The sequence below is a fragment of the Cyclopterus lumpus genome, chromosome 11, assembly GCF_009769545.1.
Source record: "Cyclopterus lumpus isolate fCycLum1 chromosome 11, fCycLum1.pri, whole genome shotgun sequence".
NCBI lineage: Eukaryota > Metazoa > Chordata > Actinopteri > Perciformes > Cyclopteridae > Cyclopterus > Cyclopterus lumpus.
This window is the reverse complement of record NC_046976.1, coordinates 5,966,992-5,986,160: the sequence shown is the minus strand read 5'-3', so window position 1 is coordinate 5,986,160 and position 19,169 is coordinate 5,966,992. Positions and strand designations below refer to the sequence as shown.

Below are 19,169 nucleotides of genomic sequence, written 5' to 3'. Positions count from 1 at the left end.
TCCCCAAAAAAATAAATGAAATGGGAGAAAGTGTATTAGTGGAATCGATCCGTCATCTAAAGAGCCGTCAACGGCTGCTGGGTAACGTCGTGAGATGGAAGCCGTTTGGGACCTCGAGAATGAGCGTTAATTATGTGACTTGGTTTAAAAAGCGCGTTGAAATAAACGTAAATGGGAGAATTGTCATATCCTCGAGGCTTGAGTTTGGGATTTATGAGAGGGGAGGGGTGGCACTCAAAATGTTAATTTATCCACTATCTTTCGACTGTCATAATAAACTGTGAGGAATTCAGATGGAAGATGCTTCGCGAACATCAACTTTATATTTTGTCAAGCAAAGAAAAACGTACTCAAAGGCTGCAGGGAAATGTATACAACCGAGAGGGAGAGAGCATTGTTGTCAAAACAAAGAGGGTATCTCAGGTCACACATACTTGTACAATGTCTGGAAGTGATGATTTTCTTTTCTCAGTATCTTAAACCCACTGTTGAAAACAAGGAAGTTAATGTCACAATCTTCAATCGATAATCCAATATTTACTTTAATGAATATAAATATATCCAAATAAGTTTTGGAATAATCAGCACTCATTTTAATTATTTATTTTGAAAAGTACTTTCAATAAAAGTCAGAAAGACATACAGGGAAAAGGCACTGGTAAAGTGAAATGAGTATCATGTCAGTGCAGACTTGTCAACTGCAAATTTCAGATTTTCTTTTCTTTCTTCTACACCGGTTAAAAGCAGTTTCCCCTATAAAACCCATTTCTTTTGCTCAGTTCTAATTACTTTTTTAAAATGTCTTTAAGAAAAGAAGTGGGAATGTGAGTAGTTTTTGCCATTGCTAAATTATGAATGACTGCATATCAGCTTGGCTGTGCCCAAAACATGCTAAGAGTTCATTTAATCATTCTACAGATAGTACAATGTAGTGTACCCCAAGTACTATGCTGGTATTACATGGTGCTTCTGGAATCAAATGGGCCATCCCAATCTGATGAGCGTGGAGTTCAAACACAATGTTAGAATACATTCTGCACAAGTGCAAGTGAGGATACTTTGGCTCCATTATGTACTTACCTCTTCATTCTCACTTTCAATCACACACATCTAACTCGTCATTTTACTCAAACCACACTATTTTTACACAATTTCTGGTTCTAAAAAGGCAGAACCGATTTTGGTCATCATTAATTCATGGAACACTCCCTGCATAATAAAAGCAATACTTTACAAGCACAGACCCATGGAACATTTGAACGTACGCTACGTGACTCAGTTTTTGAGGTGAATTAGAGATAGTTGCTAGATGTGCTTGAATCTATATTGCATTCAAACTACTGCATGTAATTATTACTCTTCGTCGTGAAAGACTATAATTTGTTACTCTAGTGAGGTATTATCGTATGGTATGATGTGTTGACGTCCCCTGCTTGCTCATATCGTCTCACACATCTGGTAACATATCCAAAAACAGGAACATGGACATGTGGCTTGGTGCCTTCATCAAGTGTGGTAATTGAGGCAAAAAGAAAAAGGGGGAGAAAATAGTATTTTGAGACACAGCCCCAACACAACTGTTCATTCGTTGTTCTGAGCATCCAATTTTCCACTCTCAATATCACAAAGTGAGTTTAAAATGTCTTTTTTGTTCTTCTTCCTGAGAAATTAAACGACAGCTTCCGGCTTTTCCCTTTCGCTCCAACATATCTGGAATCTGGGAGACAAAAACAAGGTAAAACAATTAAAACAGTAAACAACAGTATACAAATGAGTTGCCCTGCATCGTACCTGTTGATGTGAACAAACTGATGCTCATCTGCTTACCTTCCTCCCACATGCTCTACTGGCCACCAAACAGGTGGATCTTGGCGAACGAGATGGTCTCATCATAGTTCGTGTGGCCCTTCTCGTAGATGACAAAGATGTACTTCTCGTCGTCCGTAGAGCCGCTGTCCAGTGATGTGATGCAGGAGTAGCCGCTGGGACCCGCCCAGATCTGCATAGCTTTTTCCCCCCAGGAGTTACCATCAGTCAGCGACCAGCGTAAAGTCAGGTTTACTCCTGAAGGGCACGAGGCGAGACGTTAGCGTGATGTATCAATGATACAGAGGTAAACTGATTGTTTTGGCGTGCAGGAAAGTAACTTAGAACATTTACTCAAGTACGGTACTTCAGGTTAAGTATTCCCATTCTAAGCTACTCTGTACTTCCACTCCATCATAAAAACAACCTGATTAAGTGACAATATATCATGTATTGTTATATATTACAGAACCAAACGGCATATAACAACTAGAATGAGTGCTTTAGGATTGAATGCCTCTGCCAACATTTCAAGTTGCAGTTTACATCCATGTCTGTCATCACCTCATCATTTTATCCGATAAGACACTGGGTGTGAAATTTTCATAATTACTATATGAATTATTGGGTTATGGCCCAAAACGTCTTTTATGAGGTCATAGTGACTTTTGACCACCAAAGTCAAGTCAAATTTGATGAAATTCCAGAGATATTGTGTTCGTGAGAATGGTACAGGCGGCGGGACGGACAACCCGAAAACATAATACCTCCAGCCATTTCTATACAGTCGTCTGTAACAGAGCATTTTAACAGAATGGCATCACTACTTTGACTTTTCCCACTGACCCCCAGTGACACAGGCTAGGTAGGAAGAAGAAGAGAGTATGGCTCTTACTGTGCTGCTCATTGGAGGGGTTGGTGAAGTAGAGCACGTTGTCCTTCAGCAGAGCTCCGGCTGCTACTGCAGGATCCACAAGCTCGTAGTCAAAGTACAGACTGTCTATGGGCAGGGTCAACCCACCGTCATAGCTGCGGACCACCATGCGACACCGACAGTGGAAGCTGTTCTGGTTCCGCACGTTGATGACGATGCTGCCGTCCGTCAGCTCCAGCGGCTGCAGGGCAGCAGAGAGGGTTAGGCTTGACGGTGATGAAATGCTCAGTTATTTAAACATTTATTGACTGGTATTTGATTCATTATGACAGCTGTGTATCACTGCAGTGAAGACATCACACTATGGTTAAGATAACGGCCAGGTGTTTTTAAAACATGCATTTTCACGGCTGTGTTTCTTTTGGCCACTAGAGGGCGGAAGAATTCCACAACGAGCGGACTGATAAACGGCTCTATTGAAAGTCGTTATGGCTTACGTGACACATCCAGCAGAAACAATGCAACATCACTATTCATCATGAGTCATATTTATGTCACATTTAGGTCAGATCCTCTCTATCTTCTTTCTATTTTGTTTGTTTGTTTTTATTCCTCCAACTCCTCTTTTAACTGCTTGAAATTTGACTTTCTTCAAAACCAAATGCTAAAATTGTCTGCTGTTTGGTGCTGGAAAGGCAGCGTTCAGTCGGTTAATCATATGATTCTATAATTGTTTTTTTTAAACTGCTGGAAACTGGGTTGATAAAAGTGTATTTGCATGGCATAAAAGCAAAACAAAGAACCAAAAGGGGCTAAAAAGGTTGGCAGAGCTGCAAAGTTGGTTGATAATTTTCCGGGGGGGGGGGGGGGGGGGGGGGGGGGGGTGTTCATATTACACAAATACATTTGACCCATTGTTAATACAAAAACATATATATGGCTGGAGCTTTTATGAAATAGCATTTCTAGAGCAGATTATGACGTATTTACAGTTACAGTGTAGATCTCAAAGGGGAGGTCGTTCACAAATGCCACGGGCTATTGGGGCAGCAGCAAGGGACCGACAGTTACTTCTGTTTGACACTCACTGGGATATTTTTGAAGGCTGCTGCTGATGAGCATGTGACTGGATGGCTGAGACTCTCAGTGTGGAGACCTTGCTAATTCTAAGATATTTGGATGCTTTGTTTCTGTTGTAGGAAGTAGAATAGAATAACGTTTCAACCTCATGAAGGAGATTTCCTAGAGGATAACTTTAAGTGTCCCCTTCAGCAAACCTCTCGGTTCCTACAGTGAGCTGTCAAAGTAGACCCGCATGGCGCGATGTGCAGGCAGCAGTAAACGTACCTGGCACTCGTCGGGGCTGAAGTCCTGTGCCTTCTTATTCTGGTTGTAAGGGATGCTTTTCAGCGCGCCGCCGTTGTACCAGTGTTGTCCGTGGTCATCACTCAGGATGCAGAAAACTCCGTTTGCCTTCAATGTCCCATGACCACACACCACCAACCTCCCCTTAGCCGGGTTGTAGCGCTTCTGTATAGTGCAAAGACACAAATAAATTTGGACTTGCAAATAATTTAAAAAAACTACATCTGAAAATGATTTAAGATAACTCTCAGAGGGGAAATTCAGGGAAAGTACAAGGTAAGAGTCAGCTAGAACAATACACAACATGATTAAATAATCCATCCATCCATCCATTATCACCCGCTTATCCGGGGTCGGGTCGCGGTGGCAGCAGGTTCAGCAGGCCGACCCAGGCCTCCCTCTCACCCGCAACACTTTCCAGCTCATTCTGGGGGATCCCGAGGCGTTCCAAGGCCAGCCGGGAGATATAATCCCTCCAGCGTGTCCTCGGTCTTCCCTGGGGCCTCCTACCAGTTGGACGTGCCCGGAAAACCTCTAATGGGAGGCGTCCAGGAGGCATCCTGACTAGATGCCCGAACCACCTCAGCTGACTCCTTTCGACACGAAGGAGCAGCGACTCGACTCCAAGCCCCCCCCTGATGTCCGAGCTCCTTACCCTATCTCTAAGGCTGAGCCCGGCCACCCTACGGAGGAAGCTCATTTCGGCCGCTTGTATCCGAGATCTCGTTCTTTCGGTCACGACCTAGAGTTCGTGACCATAGGTGAGGGTTGGAACGTAGACCGACCAGTAAATGGAGAGCTTTGCCTTCCGGCTCAGCTCCCTCTTCACCAAGACGGACCGGTACAGCGCCTGTTTTACTGCTGCAGCCGCACCGATCCGCCTATCGATCTCCCGCTCCACCTTACCCTCACTCGTGAACAAGACCCCGAGATACTTGAACTCCTTCGCTTGGGGTAGGCAGTTTGCCCCCACCTGGAGGGAGCAATCCGCCGGTTTCCGGCAGAGCACCATGGCCTCAGATTTGGAGGTGTTAACTCTCATCCCTGCCGCTTCGCACTCGGCTTTAAAACGCCCCAGTGAATGCTGGAGGTCACGGTCCGAGGAGGCAAATAGGACCACATCATCTGCGAACAGCAGAGAGGCGATCCCGAGACTCCCGAACCGGATCCTCTCCGCCCCCTGGCTGCGCCTAGATATCCTGTCCATGAAGGTCACGAACAGGACCGGTGATAAAGGGCAGCCCTGGCGGAGGCCAACACCCACCGGGAACGTGTCTGATTTACTACCGAGGAGACGAACACAGCTCCTACTGCAGGCGTACAGAGACCGGATGGCCCGTGCCAACGGGTCCGGCACCCCATACTCCCGCAGCACCCCCCACAAAAACCCCCGAGGGACCCGGTCGAAAGCCTTCTCCAGGTCTACAAAGCACATGTAAACTGGTTGGGCAAACTCCCAATAATAATGACACTTGAAAATGTAGTATGGTACATGATGAAAACAACAGCCAAAAATAAAAAACCTCCCCCTCCAATTTATTCTATTTACATGATACAATTCAACAAGGCACATATTAGGAGTTGTTGCAGGTTTAACACAAACACAATGTTGAGCTTATTATAATCCAAAGAAACAGATGTATAATGTGACTGTTAATGATCTTACATACTTTTTTTTGGCATTATGCAGTTTAAAAAAAAGATATCACCAATACCAACACGTGTGTGATGAGTCAATTTTAGAGTCAATAACACAGACTCATATTAGTCTGCCAAATGGACAAAACGCTGTACAAAAATCTGTGGCCTCCAAGAAGTGCCCAATCTGGTTTCTTTTACATCTGATGAATGATAACATTAAAAGCAGAATGACATACCTTAGTACGTAGCAGATCTTCTCATTGTGACTAAGATATTATATTATTATTATTACCACTGATATTTCTGCCTTTGAAATCTCTCGCCCTGTACATGAATGACTAAACCTGTTAATAGTGTATAATCACAATATGTGACATGAATGCAGCATGAAGGTATTTTAGCTTAAATTGGATCTCACGTTACAACTAGGAAGCCGCTGAGCAGCAGCCTCTCCCGTCGTCCTGTACCGTTCTGTCTCACCTGGATGCCGAAGCCCGGCCCGGGACAAAAGGACTTCACTCCGAGCTGGACCGTCAGGTTCCTGGGCTTGCTCCAGCTGAGGCCGTCGTCCCGGCTCTCCACCATCATGGTGCTGGACGGGCTGCAGTGATCGTGGTTGAAGCAGAGGACGTAGATCACAATCACCAAGCCAACTTCCTCGTCCACCACCACGGAGCCCAGGTTCAGGCCATCTACAATCGCTCCATCATCGATTATGAAGGAGGTTGGGGACCAGGTGGCTCCTGGAGGGACGGAGGAGGAACAGGGGAGGATTCAGACATAAAATAAACTTTTATATGTTTGCGACATAATGCATTACTTGAAGTATTTTGGTAATTCAACTTTTCCCTCAAACATCCCAACATCAGTTTCTTTCACATTTTCATCCTTAAAATCGGTCTCTTTCTATTCCTCCTCTCCCGCACACTTTGCTGTAAGGTAGTGCTTCAAGCCATTTATTTTACAGTAACATGTGTGTATTCAGAGAGACAAAGTTTGAATCGTCAAGCGGTTGTTGTCACGATCTTAGCCTCTTATGTTCACTTCCTGTATGATCCCCCCTGCCTGTCGTGGGCGCCCTTGCCTTTGTCTGTGGACCGCCGCATTGCGATGAACTTTTGTCCTTTGTCGTGTTCCGAAAACTTCCTGGCCTCTGAGAAAGCCAGCAGGCTTCCTTTTGGGGTGAAGCTGAGCAGGGGGATCCTGTAGGTGTTCACCTCCCCCTGGAATCCGCTCACCCACAGCAGCTGCTCTTCATACAGCAGAGGGTCAATCTGGACAGCAAGGAAAGACCAGACGAGAGCGTTCAAAGAGAGGGCGACTAAGATGAAAGAGTTCAACGTCTGTGAGCAACACCAGTCAGGTGACACGAGCAGGTGATGATCACACTTTCACAACAGGAAGCATTTATTGTATTTATCTATTTCAGACTGCAAGAGCTCCTCCCTCCCATTACTGTGCGCAGTAGGCTTCCAATTTGTTGAACAATACTTGAGTATTTTCTTTTTAAACTTTTTATACTTCAGCTTCACTATACTTTAATATTGTACTTGGCATTCCACTACATTTATTTAACTGCTACAGTTGTTGGTTAAGTTTCAGATCAATGTTTTACAGACCAAAAACATGATCAGTATATAAAATGCAATGCTTTCATCTCCGTGCCTTTTACATTAATCCATTTCCTAATGCGACATGCACAACTGTATAATACATGGAAATGGGAGATGAATGCATAAGTGATGTGACACATAACTGTTCAAATAATATTTGACATGCGTGTGTGTGCGCGTGTGCGTGCGTGTGTGTGTGTGGCATTTCAATTGGCTATAACAAAGTAGTTTACATGTTATGCATCAATAATAACAGACTTTCCTTTTCAGTATTTCATGGTGGGTCTATCGACACTTTTACATTTTAATCCGTATTCCTCCACTCACTAATAAAAAATAATTAATGCATAAAGGCTGGATACACAGCGGTATGTTGTTGCCTCAAACAAGTCATTTTGATCCCGGAAATCAAGCTGAATCCACATTTTTGTCAGCTTCTACAACTCGTGTAACTACATTGCGATGTTTCTATGGTCCGTGGCTGACTGCGCCTACCTGTTCAGGACTGAAGGCACAATCATCGGGAGACAACAGGGAGAACAGGAACGACAGTGCAGCGAGTCGGCTTCCTGTCGCCATGATAGATTCACGTCCTGGAGACTTATGCTTTATTCCGATAGAGAAATAACATCAGTTATTACATAGGTACAGAGGAGTTTATAGATTTATCCACAAAAAAGGACAGAGTCAAAGGCGGAAAAGCTCGCCTCAGCTAAAGACACCGCAGCAGACAGAGGGAGTAAGTCATGTGACCAAGGGGGGCGGTCACATGACTACCGTCCTTATTTTCCGCCATGCACCAAAATAAAAGAGGAAATGATTAATGATACTCAAAATGTAATGTATTGTATATGTGTATATTAAACCTGGTGAGATGAGCTCTGGGACGTGGATTCTCACCTCGCTAGCGAGCCAGAGCTGGTGCGGGAGGTGACTGCCATCAATAAATAAATAATATTCACATTAAGTATAAAACATGTGACCTGCTTCGTGAAAATACAACTAAATTGTGTGTAAAGTGTCTTTATTCTTTGATTTAAGGGTTAATGGAAAGATAATACATGTAATAATGACTGACTGATATGTATGTGTAGAATATTTCTGACCACATCCAAACATCTTAACTGTACCAATTCAGATATTTTACAAAGTAAAAACGGAATTGATTTTGTACCTTTCAAATAGATCATTTCTGGTATAAAGATAATTGTCTCAATGACATATTGAGACAATTATCTTTATACCAGAAATGATCTATATACACACACATATATATACACACATATGTATACATATATATACACACACATATACACACATAATAATAATAATAATAATAATAATAATAATAATACATGTATTTATATAGCACCTTTAAAAACAGGGTTTACAAAGTGCTCTACATAGAAGCAAGGTAAAAACATAACATCAATACAAGTAAGCATTTCAGAAAATACATGAGACAAAGGAGACAATGCCATATAGGCAATGAACACAATAGAGGAATAGAAAATTACAAATACAAAATAAAGCAGAACAAAATATATATACATATACACATACATATACATACACATATACACATATATATATACATATACATATACACATGCATACATATACAGATACATATACACACATATATATACACAAATATATATACACATATATACACATACATATACACACACATACATGTACACATACATACATATACATATAAATATGTGTGTGTATATATATATATGTTTGTATATATATGTGTGTGTATATATATATATATATGTGTATATATGTTTGTATATATATGTGTGTGTGTATATATATATATATATATATATATATATATGTATATTTGCTAAAATCAAAAAAGTTCATTTTATTTCTCATTAATGTACACTCAGCACCCCGTCTTGACAGAAAAAAACAGAAATGTAGAATTTATTAAAAAAGAAAAACTGAAATATTACATGGTCATAAGTATTCAGACCCTTTGCTCAGTATTGAGTAGAGGCATCCTTTTGAGCGAGTACAGCCATGAGTCTTCTTGGGAATGATGCAACAAGTTTTTTCACACCTGGATTTGGGGATCCTCTCCAGTTCCGTCAGGTTGGATGGTGAACGTTGGTGGACAGCTATTTTCAGGTCTCTCCAGAGATGCTCAATTGGGTTTAGGTCAGGGCTCTGGCTGGGCCAGTCAAGAATGGTCACAAAGTTGTTCCGAAGCCACTCCTTTGTTATGTGTGTATATGTACATATATTTTACTAATTTCAGTTGATGTGTTTAATTTTCTGGTAATTTGTTCTTTGATTACAATATGAGTACTAAGCTATGTACACATACTACTTTTAACCAGATGGGGGTAGAATTTTCCGAAAACCATACATGCCACATTGACTATCCAGTGTTACAGTATAAAGTCTTGTATATATTTTGGTGTGTTAGGGGAAACACATGTATATGAATTTGTATCCTTTGTATGACCTCATTGATCCACGTCCATCCACAGATTTAATGTGTGACTCCAATAAAGCAGCAACACGATGCGAATGAAAACAAACTGGAAACTCTCTAAAAATGGCATCTAAATATAGATTATAGTCTGTCACAAAATCACACATCCCACCTCCAAAATAGTGTGGATAAGCTTTCTTCATTAGCATCAAACATTTCTAGTGTTGAATTTGTTGAACTGTGAACTAGAAACCACATTCCTGTAGTCATGAGGCCCTGCTGATCTCAGTCACATGCACAGAGAGAGAGAGAGAGAGAGAGAGAGAGAGAGAGAGAGAGAGAGAGAGAAAGAGAGAGAGAGAAAGAGAAAGAAAAAGAAACTCTGCTGAGGAACATTTGGCGGTGAAAGTAACAAGCACTACAGTCTGTTGGCGCAACCAGGAATACAGTTGTTGCTTTCAAGGGATCTATGTGGATCACAGCTGAGTTGACATGATGGACTTTCGTCTAAAATGCAGGTAAGATGTGTTTGATCATGTGAGATATGGACTTTTGGTTTAATTTACAGAGGTGAACTAATCAACTGGAGCTGAAAAATGCAGGGTTTTTAATAATAATATTATTACTAATATTACAAATATTTAAATACCTAAGAAATGTGACATGGCTTCTCGATCTTCTTTACCTGTATGTCCAATGAGAGCTTTATACAACAATTCAACATTTTGGAGATTAACTATTGTAAACTTGGCATCTCTGCTCAAAATGCAAATATTTGTTAAACTCAAAGACAAAAAATATATTTTTCTGCCCCCTAAATATACATAAATACAAAATGATTAAGTTCAACATTACACACAACACACATGGGCGTGAAAACAGACACGGCGCAATTTTAAGATAAGAGATTTGGGGTTGAGTTTTCACTGATGAGCTCAAGACATCTGCGCTGTTAGTAGTTAAATACTGCTTCCTGTGTTTAAACGCAGCCTTCTGCTTGCATGCCTCAACAATATTATTTGGTGATATTTTTTTCTCCTCTGCCGCAGGCAATGATACACTCTTCACAGTCAGTGTGACTTTATTTACATGGAAGAAAGTGAAAATTAGTTATAAAGGCCTAAAAGAGACCGGTGTAAGGAGAGGGCTGACATAGAGGTCTGAGGGGACAACGTAATATCGCAACTGCAGCATTGAGTTTTCACACTTCAGTGCTGAAATGTGGCTCAGTCACAGGCATGCAGGCGAGAGCACAAAAAGGAAACAGACCCAGAGAGACCTGGGTTTGACTATGAGTAGCATATCTTTAGTTTTATCACAAGGAGTCTGCTATGGAAGTGCAGACTCACAAATAAAGATACCTTTCATTGTCTATTAACTGACTGTGCTACACTGACATGATAACAGATGACATTCTGCACATTCAGTGCAGATATGGGCAACATTAAAAGGCTCATAAAAATGCAAATTCACTTAAATCGTCTCCTCAAAACTGAATCCCTCCAATAAGGGTAATAGCCTCTTAATGTTGCGCCTCTGCCGATGACACCATCACAATGTCACTGCAGTTGATTCCGGAAGCTATGAAAGCAGAAGTGATCTGGTTTCCTGCAGGTTGTCAGACTTTAAATAAACGGTGTGCATTTTGAAAAGAGATAAAGGCTGTAGTTGACTTGAAAAAAGCATTTTAGAAAGAGACGACACTCCCTGGCACGACTGCCCTGCTTCTTCAGACGTGACATGTTCGACTCATTCTTTAACAGCGATTCCCAGCCTTTCATCAAGTCAAATGTTATTCAACAGGATGAAATATGCTGCCTCACTAAACACGTTCTTCCACAACAACATGGCTCCTGAATAACCTAGTTGTCAGCTTCCTGTATCAGTCACATTTGCATGGTTCCATGTTCTTTTAGGTTGCTGCAGACAGGCTTTTACACCATAACCTCTGTTGCAGCTCTTTTTTGTGACCTGGATGTAATTGCTAAGTGATGCATGTCACCGGAAATCGATGAAGAAATTGTAAATTCCCGCACACTTTCAAATGTTGTGTTTTCGATGACCGTTTCCTCTTATCAGTGTTGGTGAAGTTATTCTCACATCATCATTTTCTTTAGGATGTGGTTACCTCTGAGATGATGGAGGACAAGAGCGGAGTATCTCACGTGATGGAGGAGAGTCCGGTGGATGTGCAGATCAGTCAAATCAAAGCTGAGCCACAGCAGGCCAACATCAACAGACCTAACTGGTCCAATGGTAAACAGCTGCTTCTTTCTTCCTTTTATATGGTGAATTGTGCCACAAAAAATTCTCCATTTATTCTGTGTCATGTTTCTGAGATGATCAGGTCATCTCACCTGGGCTAGTTTAAAACTAGTATTTAAAAGTACTTCCAGGAAATATCTATATGGGGTTACATTTGTGCCAAAACAATGTTGTTGTCTATAATACTCTTGTTTTAATGCTATAACTGCACTGTGTTATATCCTGCTGTTTAACATTTTACATAATCGGATATCTGTTGTTTATTTTCCTTGTGCCGATGCAAAACATGTGCCAGTCTACTATTTTTGGTAGATGCTTTGCACAAATCAAAAATCATAACATTTATACCTAATTTGCATATGGTCTTGGCAGTAGACGGCATCAACGAGCTTGTACCTAATATTAAACAAACAAACTAACTAACTTATCAATCCAGCCTTTTTGTCCAAATAGTCACATCAGATCAGATTAATTACCCACTGCATCGTTCTGACCATGAAAACATCTTGAAATTGTTTTGGGGAAAAAAGTTAGGTATTAAAAATGTGCGCCAGTTAAAACTCTTGTTACACTAAAGCTTGTTACAGCTGTGTTGCCTCATAAACCTTTGCACTGCAGTGCTTATCACCTTGGTGTCACCATTACATCACGCTCACACAGATACCAGGAAACAGACTTGCAAAATGATAGATCTTTTAATTACTTAACATGGAGCCTATTATACTTGTTCTATATAGAAAGTATGGGATTTAAAGTCAAGTTTTGTAGGTCTGAACAACAATTGGTTGCACAGCATGTGTTTGCACTCACTGACCCACCTTAGGTCAGTGAGATATGAGTGGTTATTTATATTTGACTGTCCTCATTTTGTGGTTTGTGTGACTGCCACTTTTCACTGCTGCTATATTGCTTTTACCTCCATTTTTTCTCTCTCTCTCTCTCTCTCTCTCTCTCTCAGGTCAGTGTGTTGTGGCGATGCCAAGCTGTTCGTTGCTTAACCCGAGCTTTGATCTGTCACTGTGCCGTGCCAAACTGGAGAATGATGGCTTTCAGGTCCGCACGCACCACAGGATGACCTACTGTGGCACTGCAACACATTCAGAAATCTTTAGTTAAATCTATGTTTAATTGAGGCTGTTAATTTGTTTAATTTTTTAGATTCCAGTCCGGGACATGGAGGCTCCGCTGGAGACAGCTCTGAGCGTTCCCTCAGTCAGGAGATACCTGGTTTTTAACTCCGCTCTCTTCCATTTTATACTGGCACCGGTATGTCTAGAAACCATATGTTGTTTTGCTCCACAGCTGGGCATGATGAGGCAGTTAGCTTAGCTTAGCATTAAAGCTGGAAGAAAAGGGAGAAAGAAAGAGCTTGCATGGCTCTGTCCAAAGACTAAAACAAGCTGCCTATCAGCACCTCTGAAGCCTCTTAATTCACACATTAAATATTCTTTGATTCATCCTTACACATTTTCACAAGTGTCACACAGAATGACATGCTTCAACTATTTCTAGACGACCAGAGACAATACAAATTCCTGTCACTGAACCACACTGCTAATTCATTAGCTAATGCAATTTCCTGTTTGTCTTGTCTCTAATATTTGGTTTACGTAGTTTTTTCTGATAGAATATTTGATGCTTTTAGTATATCCACGTTAATATTTCTCCCTCCACCAGGTGCTGTATGTGGTGGTGTGGTGCGCCGTGTTCTCCACACTCCACCTCTATATCACGGTCAGGGACTACTGGGTCCTCTGGCTCTCTGTCAGCCTGGTCTCCATCTTACTCACCACTGCCATCATCTTCGTCCTCCACTACAGTAACAAGGAGGTAAGGAGCGAGTCTGTTACTATAAAATTAGTTTATAGTAATTTCATTTTATTTTAATTTCATTTTAACGATCATACATCCTTTTTTAGAACCTTGAATTTCTTCAAATACATTTTTAAAAACGTAAAATATGAAATAAATGATTCTCGAACACATTTTTCCGTTTCTGTGTCAGATCAACATGAACGTGGACGTTCGGTTAATCCAGGTGAATGAGAGGTTGGTGAAACACAAGCTGCTGGTGGCTGTGGCCGACTGGGTGCAGACCTGCGCTGGAAACATGCAGGTTAATCTTATGAGACCAACTGCAGCTGTGATAATATCAGGTTCCATATGGCAACACAACAATAACAAAGCAAATACACAGTATTAGTCTAAAAGACAGTAGAAAGTAAACCATTCTTTAACATTCTTTATTTTATTTTAACCGTAAAGAAAGGAATCTCTCTCTGTCTGTCTGTCTGTCTGTCTGTCTGTCTGTCTGTCTGTCTTCCATTACTGGGCTTGGACACTGGAAATGTGTGTGCTTGCTCACAGGACAAACAGGACAAAATGTATCCACGACATCTATCCATAAAGAATTTTGGGAATTGGTCTATTTGACTTGCCATTCTACATAAAAAGTAGTATAATTTTATACCCAGAGTAAAAGCAGACTTTTGGAGGTCAGTAATAAAGACATAAAGAGAGTAATTCGAACACTGCATAGAAAAGTTGAAACAGAAGTGCATCTCTACTAATCGTGTGGGTGTAAAGAGCTTCATGTAATCAGTAAATGTTTGAGATGTGGGTGGTTATTTAGTACATCAATAATAAACAACCAAACTGAATAATTGTGCACGGCAGCCACTGATGCTGATGTGTTCGTCTCTCTGTCTCTCTGCAGCTGTACTTTGTGTTTTGGGACATGTCTCACTGTCTGAGGGCGCTGACTGAAACTTTAGAGGAGCAAAGCTTTGTGGAGGATGACACCCAGGTGAGTGAGTCGAGTCGGCCTACATCTGTCCCCCTGTTTGTTGTCCTGCTGCTCGATCGATTTTTTTTCTTGTGCTCCCGTGTTAGTCCTCCCTCAAAATCAATAGAAACACAATTCTAGCTGCTTTTGAAAGGATATGTATTTCTATATCATCTGGCAAACAGAAGCTGAGCCTTTTGAAGGACAGTATCTCATTTTGTGGCTTCCACTTTTGGAGGAAGTTTAAAATGAACAATGTCTCACTTTCACCAGAACAAAATGAAGAGGAAAATGTCGCACCTCGTTCTTGTGACGGAGGACCCGGCTGTTGACCCCGAGCTTGGCGGGTCCGATGTGGAGCAGGACTCCAGTGAACAGAGGCCTCTGCTGAGACATGAGGACACTGGCTGCAGTACCTCCTCCAGCCAGTGTGGGGGCGCCAAAGTCACAACCAACTATAGCCTCTTCCCTGATGCGTCGTTACCTGCCCAGGTAAGGAGAGATGCTGCTGCAAGTCGACTCTATTCACACACTGAGGGAATGTATATTTGAGCAGTGCTATTGTTTCATTATAGATATATCAGAATTAGCATTATATTACTTGATACACAAAGACAAATTACAGTGCTTGTGAAGTTAATCAATTAAGGTTTGGGTTTTTTGTTTGTACAGGAGCAATGTGGAGTATGTGAAGTTTTTTTTATCAGGTACATGGCTTGTAACTAAGCAACTAAGAATTAGACTGGTTTTGACCTTAGTAGGTCTTCATTCATACGTTCACTTAAGATGTGTCCTGATTGGTTAATTGAAACACAAAGAGGGAAATAAGGAAGTGTCAATCCAAAAATACTTTTTAAAGTCCTGCTCCTCTACGCGTGAGTGAATGAAATGTGCTCCTTTTGCACGTTTATTTCTAGTTAAGTGGTTTCAGTACCACCACCAATCGTGCCTTTACTCTATTCTGACTCAGGGTGAAAGCAGGTTCCTCTCACTTCTAAGTGTTAACGTACTTCTTTGCAGGCTAAAGCCTACCAGCTTCTGATGACCTACAGTGCCACTTATGTGAGGCTGCTGGTGTCCGACAGGCTGCCAGGACCCTCAAACTACCGCCTGGGCCCTCGGAGGAATCACTGCTCCAACGCCCATCTCTGCCTTTGCCAGTACATCAAAAAGAAAATCCTTCAATAACAGAACCAGAGTCAAACCAGGAACTTTGAACTAGTGGACTATAGTCTTTAAGACTTTTGCCTTCCACGCATGCCCTTGAGCAGACAAACTGACATGTAAGAGCATTTCCTCTGGAGCATCATGATGTTTTTATCCAATCAAGGAGCTGTTTGGAGCTTCACACTCTTGGTTTCTGTGGGCCGGCTCCTGTGCTGCTGTCTTCACGCCAGCTCTGTGTTTGCATCATGTTGTTTTGGTCCCAACAATTTCTGCACCGTGCCAAACACTGTCTGATCCACCTGCTGTCAAACAATATTTGCATTCTTGTACACATGGCAATCACAGCCTTAGTTACTGTAAAATTAAAAAAATTATCATCACTGTATAAAATACAACACATAAATGGTAAACTAGTGCTTTTATATCTTTTTGGCTTGTGACCTTTTACTAAAAGTCAGTGTCTAGTCGTGCCTAATTGTCACATGTAAGATAGACCAGTACTTTTACTTCTGATTCTTTAAGTACATTTGGCTCACAAAACTTATTTCCTTTTACTTAGTAGGAGTTTGACAGTGCTGGAAGAGGTATTCAGATGTTCTAAAATTAAAATGTAATGTCAGAATGTAAGAAATACTTAAAGTACGAAAAAAATACTTAAAGTATGAAAAGAAAAAACACTGCAGCCGAATGAGAAGAGTCACAGTGGTACATTACTATATTTCATATTCTTGGATTTATATTTGTTGATTGAGCGATTTCATGTTTAAGTTGCTGGAGTTAAAGTGATTATCGCCAAATCTTTATGAAGGTAAATTATTCTGTAACGATGCATTTTATTTCAAGGACGGATCACGTTTTGTGTGTAGCATCTAAGCATCATCATCTGTAGCATCACCTGCAAAGTAAATAGTACAACATTTCCCTCTGATATGTAGTGAAGTAGGAGTATGACGTAACATAAATTAGAAATGCTCAAGTAAAGTAACTAAAAATTGCACTAAAGAACAGCATTTGAGTAAATCGCAATATTCTACCACTGAACTTTAAATGCAGGATTTGTGACATATTATTGTGTCTGTACTTTTACTTATATATACTTTTACGTAATATGTCTGTTACCACTGATTGACAAAACGTGTGTAGACAAAAACAATAGAAGCATGAAGCGAAAGAAAGAGACTTCCCTTGATGCAGCTGTGTGATGATGCTGAAAGCAGGTTACCATGAATCCTTGGCTGGATATATTACCATAAATGTCAGCCACAGAAGTAGAGCCAGAGTGTGTTTGTTATTGTGTGCAGGTAGATTAGATATCTTTATGCATTTGTGTGTGCAGTTTGCTGGGTTTCTCACATATTACCAGCGATTACCCATCAGCCCTGGTGCTGTGGCTGAGATGACAGCTCAGCGAGAGAGCTGCAGGATAACACAAACACACACAGCGAGACAGCAAGCGTGGCTGACCCGGGCCTGGGGGGATGTGGGGATTGTGTGATGGAGGAGAGAGGCTTGCAGCGTGAGGCCAAGTTAAACGATCTCGGAGACGCTGGCTGTCCTCGGGAGGCTAAATGGCCATCTGCGATCCTGCACACACGGGCTGGCTTAGCTCCCACCTTTAGTTCCTCCCTCAAACCTCTTTTCCATTGGCCATATTGTTTGGGTCCATACTTCAAGTTGTCACCGATGTGATTTAAAGCGACAATACTACATAACAACATGAAAACAATGTGAAAGATGTTTAATGGTTATACTAAAAAGTTAAATGGTTATAATAGTTATGCTTTCATACTTTTCTACGATCTCTCAACATCCTCCTCATGAAAGCATCAAAGTATTGGAGCTGACAAAGTCACATTATTCAATAGCCTCTTTGATGAAGCACACCAGACTGCCTGCGGCCCATCAGGCCTTTGGGTTGAACCAGGAACCTGGTTTCCAGGTGTTTTCCTTCTCTGCTGATCACAAACACCTCACACCATTACAGCTGGGATCCCACATCCGGAATCTCAGGGAAAGTTTTCCCAGTCTCGGAGGTGGCAGAGGTTGGAGGAACCGATCGGACACGTTTTCCTGGTTCGAGGTGGAACACCTTCTCATCTCCTTGTATTTTGCCACACTCCATCTTCTCTCCACACAGGCACTGGTGTCTCTCCCAGGTTGCATGTATCTCACTTTCGGACAGAAAAGAGGTTTCGACATGTGGCACAATTTCATACGACCTTTGCATATGAGGAAGAACTCACGATTCTGCTCCCTAGGTGGCATCCTGTGGCATGTTGGTACGGACCTCGGCACCAGTCCTGCAGAAGCTGGTCCAGTATCCTCAACCTGTTGATACTGTCCTGGTGTGATGGGTGTTTGCAGCTTGATTTCTCTGGGGCCTGTTCCATGGGTTGAGGTTCAGGTTCGGGGGCTGATCTGTTTCACACACTGGTTCAGGTTCGGGGGGCTGATCTGTTTCACACACTGGTTCAGGTTCGGGGGGCTGAACTGTTTCACACACTGGTTCAGGTTCGGGGGGCTGAACTGTTTCACACACTGGTGCGGGTTCGGGGGCGTTAACTGCTTCCTCAGAATAAGAGGTTTTCTGCATATATAAATTAGCCTCTCTTGCGGCTTGGTCTAAGTTATCCACTAATTGAACAAGTTCCGCTTCATTCAGGAATTCAAAGACAGATGTAGCTACTAAACTGAGGTCATCTCTTATTTCATCCCAATCTGCAGGGAATTCTCCTGGGTTTTTATGGGGCTCTGATCTCATTTTATTACTTTCCTTCTTGGTTTTATTGCGGGCCTTCTTTGACGTAGTGCTGATAAGGTTCACGTCGCCTACCATAACAGGTTAAATCAGATCTCGTGCCCTTCTTTTTTGGCTGTTTGAGCTCCTCCAGAGGACGTGCTGGGTCTATCCTTTTAGGAAAGATAATCATTTACACAATTTTATTTATTTTTCATCACCTTGAAACAAACTCCACCTTCATCTGTCCTTAAGGACAACATGTGGTTTACCAGGTCCTATTTATAATGTGACAGTTTATGGGGTTTCTTTTTTCTAGTTTATCAAGCATTACAAAAACACTATGCACATATTACTATGTATATATCATGGCAGGGGAAGACAATTAGATATTTCTAGATAATTGTTTTCTCAGTACACCCAACATACATCAACTCATTTGAGACACTAAATCTTCCCAG

At 41.6% G+C, this 19,169-nt stretch overlaps 2 protein-coding genes across 2 annotated transcripts; one reads left to right on the top strand and one right to left on the bottom strand.

Moving 5' to 3' along the window:
- Positions 1 to 517: 517 nt before the first annotated feature.
- neu1 (neuraminidase 1) lies at positions 518 to 8,053 on the bottom strand. Its single transcript, XM_034545794.1, has 7 exons — positions 7,795 to 8,053; positions 6,771 to 6,960; positions 6,167 to 6,429; positions 4,028 to 4,210; positions 2,702 to 2,921; positions 1,828 to 2,064; positions 518 to 1,717 (listed from the first exon to the last, which is right to left on the bottom strand). The coding sequence occupies exons 1-6, from the start codon at positions 7,876 to 7,878 to the stop codon at positions 1,844 to 1,846; spliced, it is 1,161 nt and encodes a 386-aa protein (XP_034401685.1). The 5' UTR covers positions 7,879 to 8,053; the 3' UTR covers positions 518 to 1,717; positions 1,828 to 1,843.
- Positions 8,054 to 10,104: 2,051 nt separating this feature from the next.
- Positions 10,105 to 17,242, top strand: LOC117739451 (transmembrane protein 268). Its single transcript, XM_034545862.1, has 9 exons — positions 10,105 to 10,272; positions 11,872 to 12,010; positions 12,978 to 13,072; positions 13,178 to 13,285; positions 13,697 to 13,849; positions 14,025 to 14,135; positions 14,736 to 14,825; positions 15,078 to 15,296; positions 15,825 to 17,242. The coding sequence occupies exons 1-9, from the start codon at positions 10,267 to 10,269 to the stop codon at positions 15,990 to 15,992; spliced, it is 1,089 nt and encodes a 362-aa protein (XP_034401753.1). The 5' UTR covers positions 10,105 to 10,266; the 3' UTR covers positions 15,993 to 17,242.
- Positions 17,243 to 19,169: the final 1,927 nt, after the last annotated feature.

What these genes read in the sequence shown, in the direction of transcription:
- LOC117739451 (XM_034545862.1), top strand. An exon ending in CAGACCTAACTGGTCCAATG is followed by an intron (nt 12,011 to 12,977) that starts GTAAACAGCTGC and finishes TCTCTCTCTCAG; the next exon opens with GTCAGTGTGTTGTGGCGATG. An exon ending in TTGTGGAGGATGACACCCAG is followed by an intron (nt 14,826 to 15,077) that starts GTGAGTGAGTCG and finishes CACTTTCACCAG; the next exon opens with AACAAAATGAAGAGGAAAAT.
- neu1 (XM_034545794.1), bottom strand. Translation starts at nt 7,878, where the DNA reads ATGGCGACAGGAAGCCGACTCGCTGCACTGTCGTTCCTGTTCTCCCTG. An exon ending in TCAGCCCCGACGAGTGCCAG is followed by an intron (nt 2,922 to 4,027) that starts GTACGTTTACTG and finishes GCTGCCCTGCAG; the next exon opens with CCGCTGGAGCTGACGGACGG. An exon ending in CCCCTCCAATGAGCAGCACA is followed by an intron (nt 2,065 to 2,701) that starts GTAAGAGCCATA and finishes CGTGCCCTTCAG; the next exon opens with GAGTAAACCTGACTTTACGC.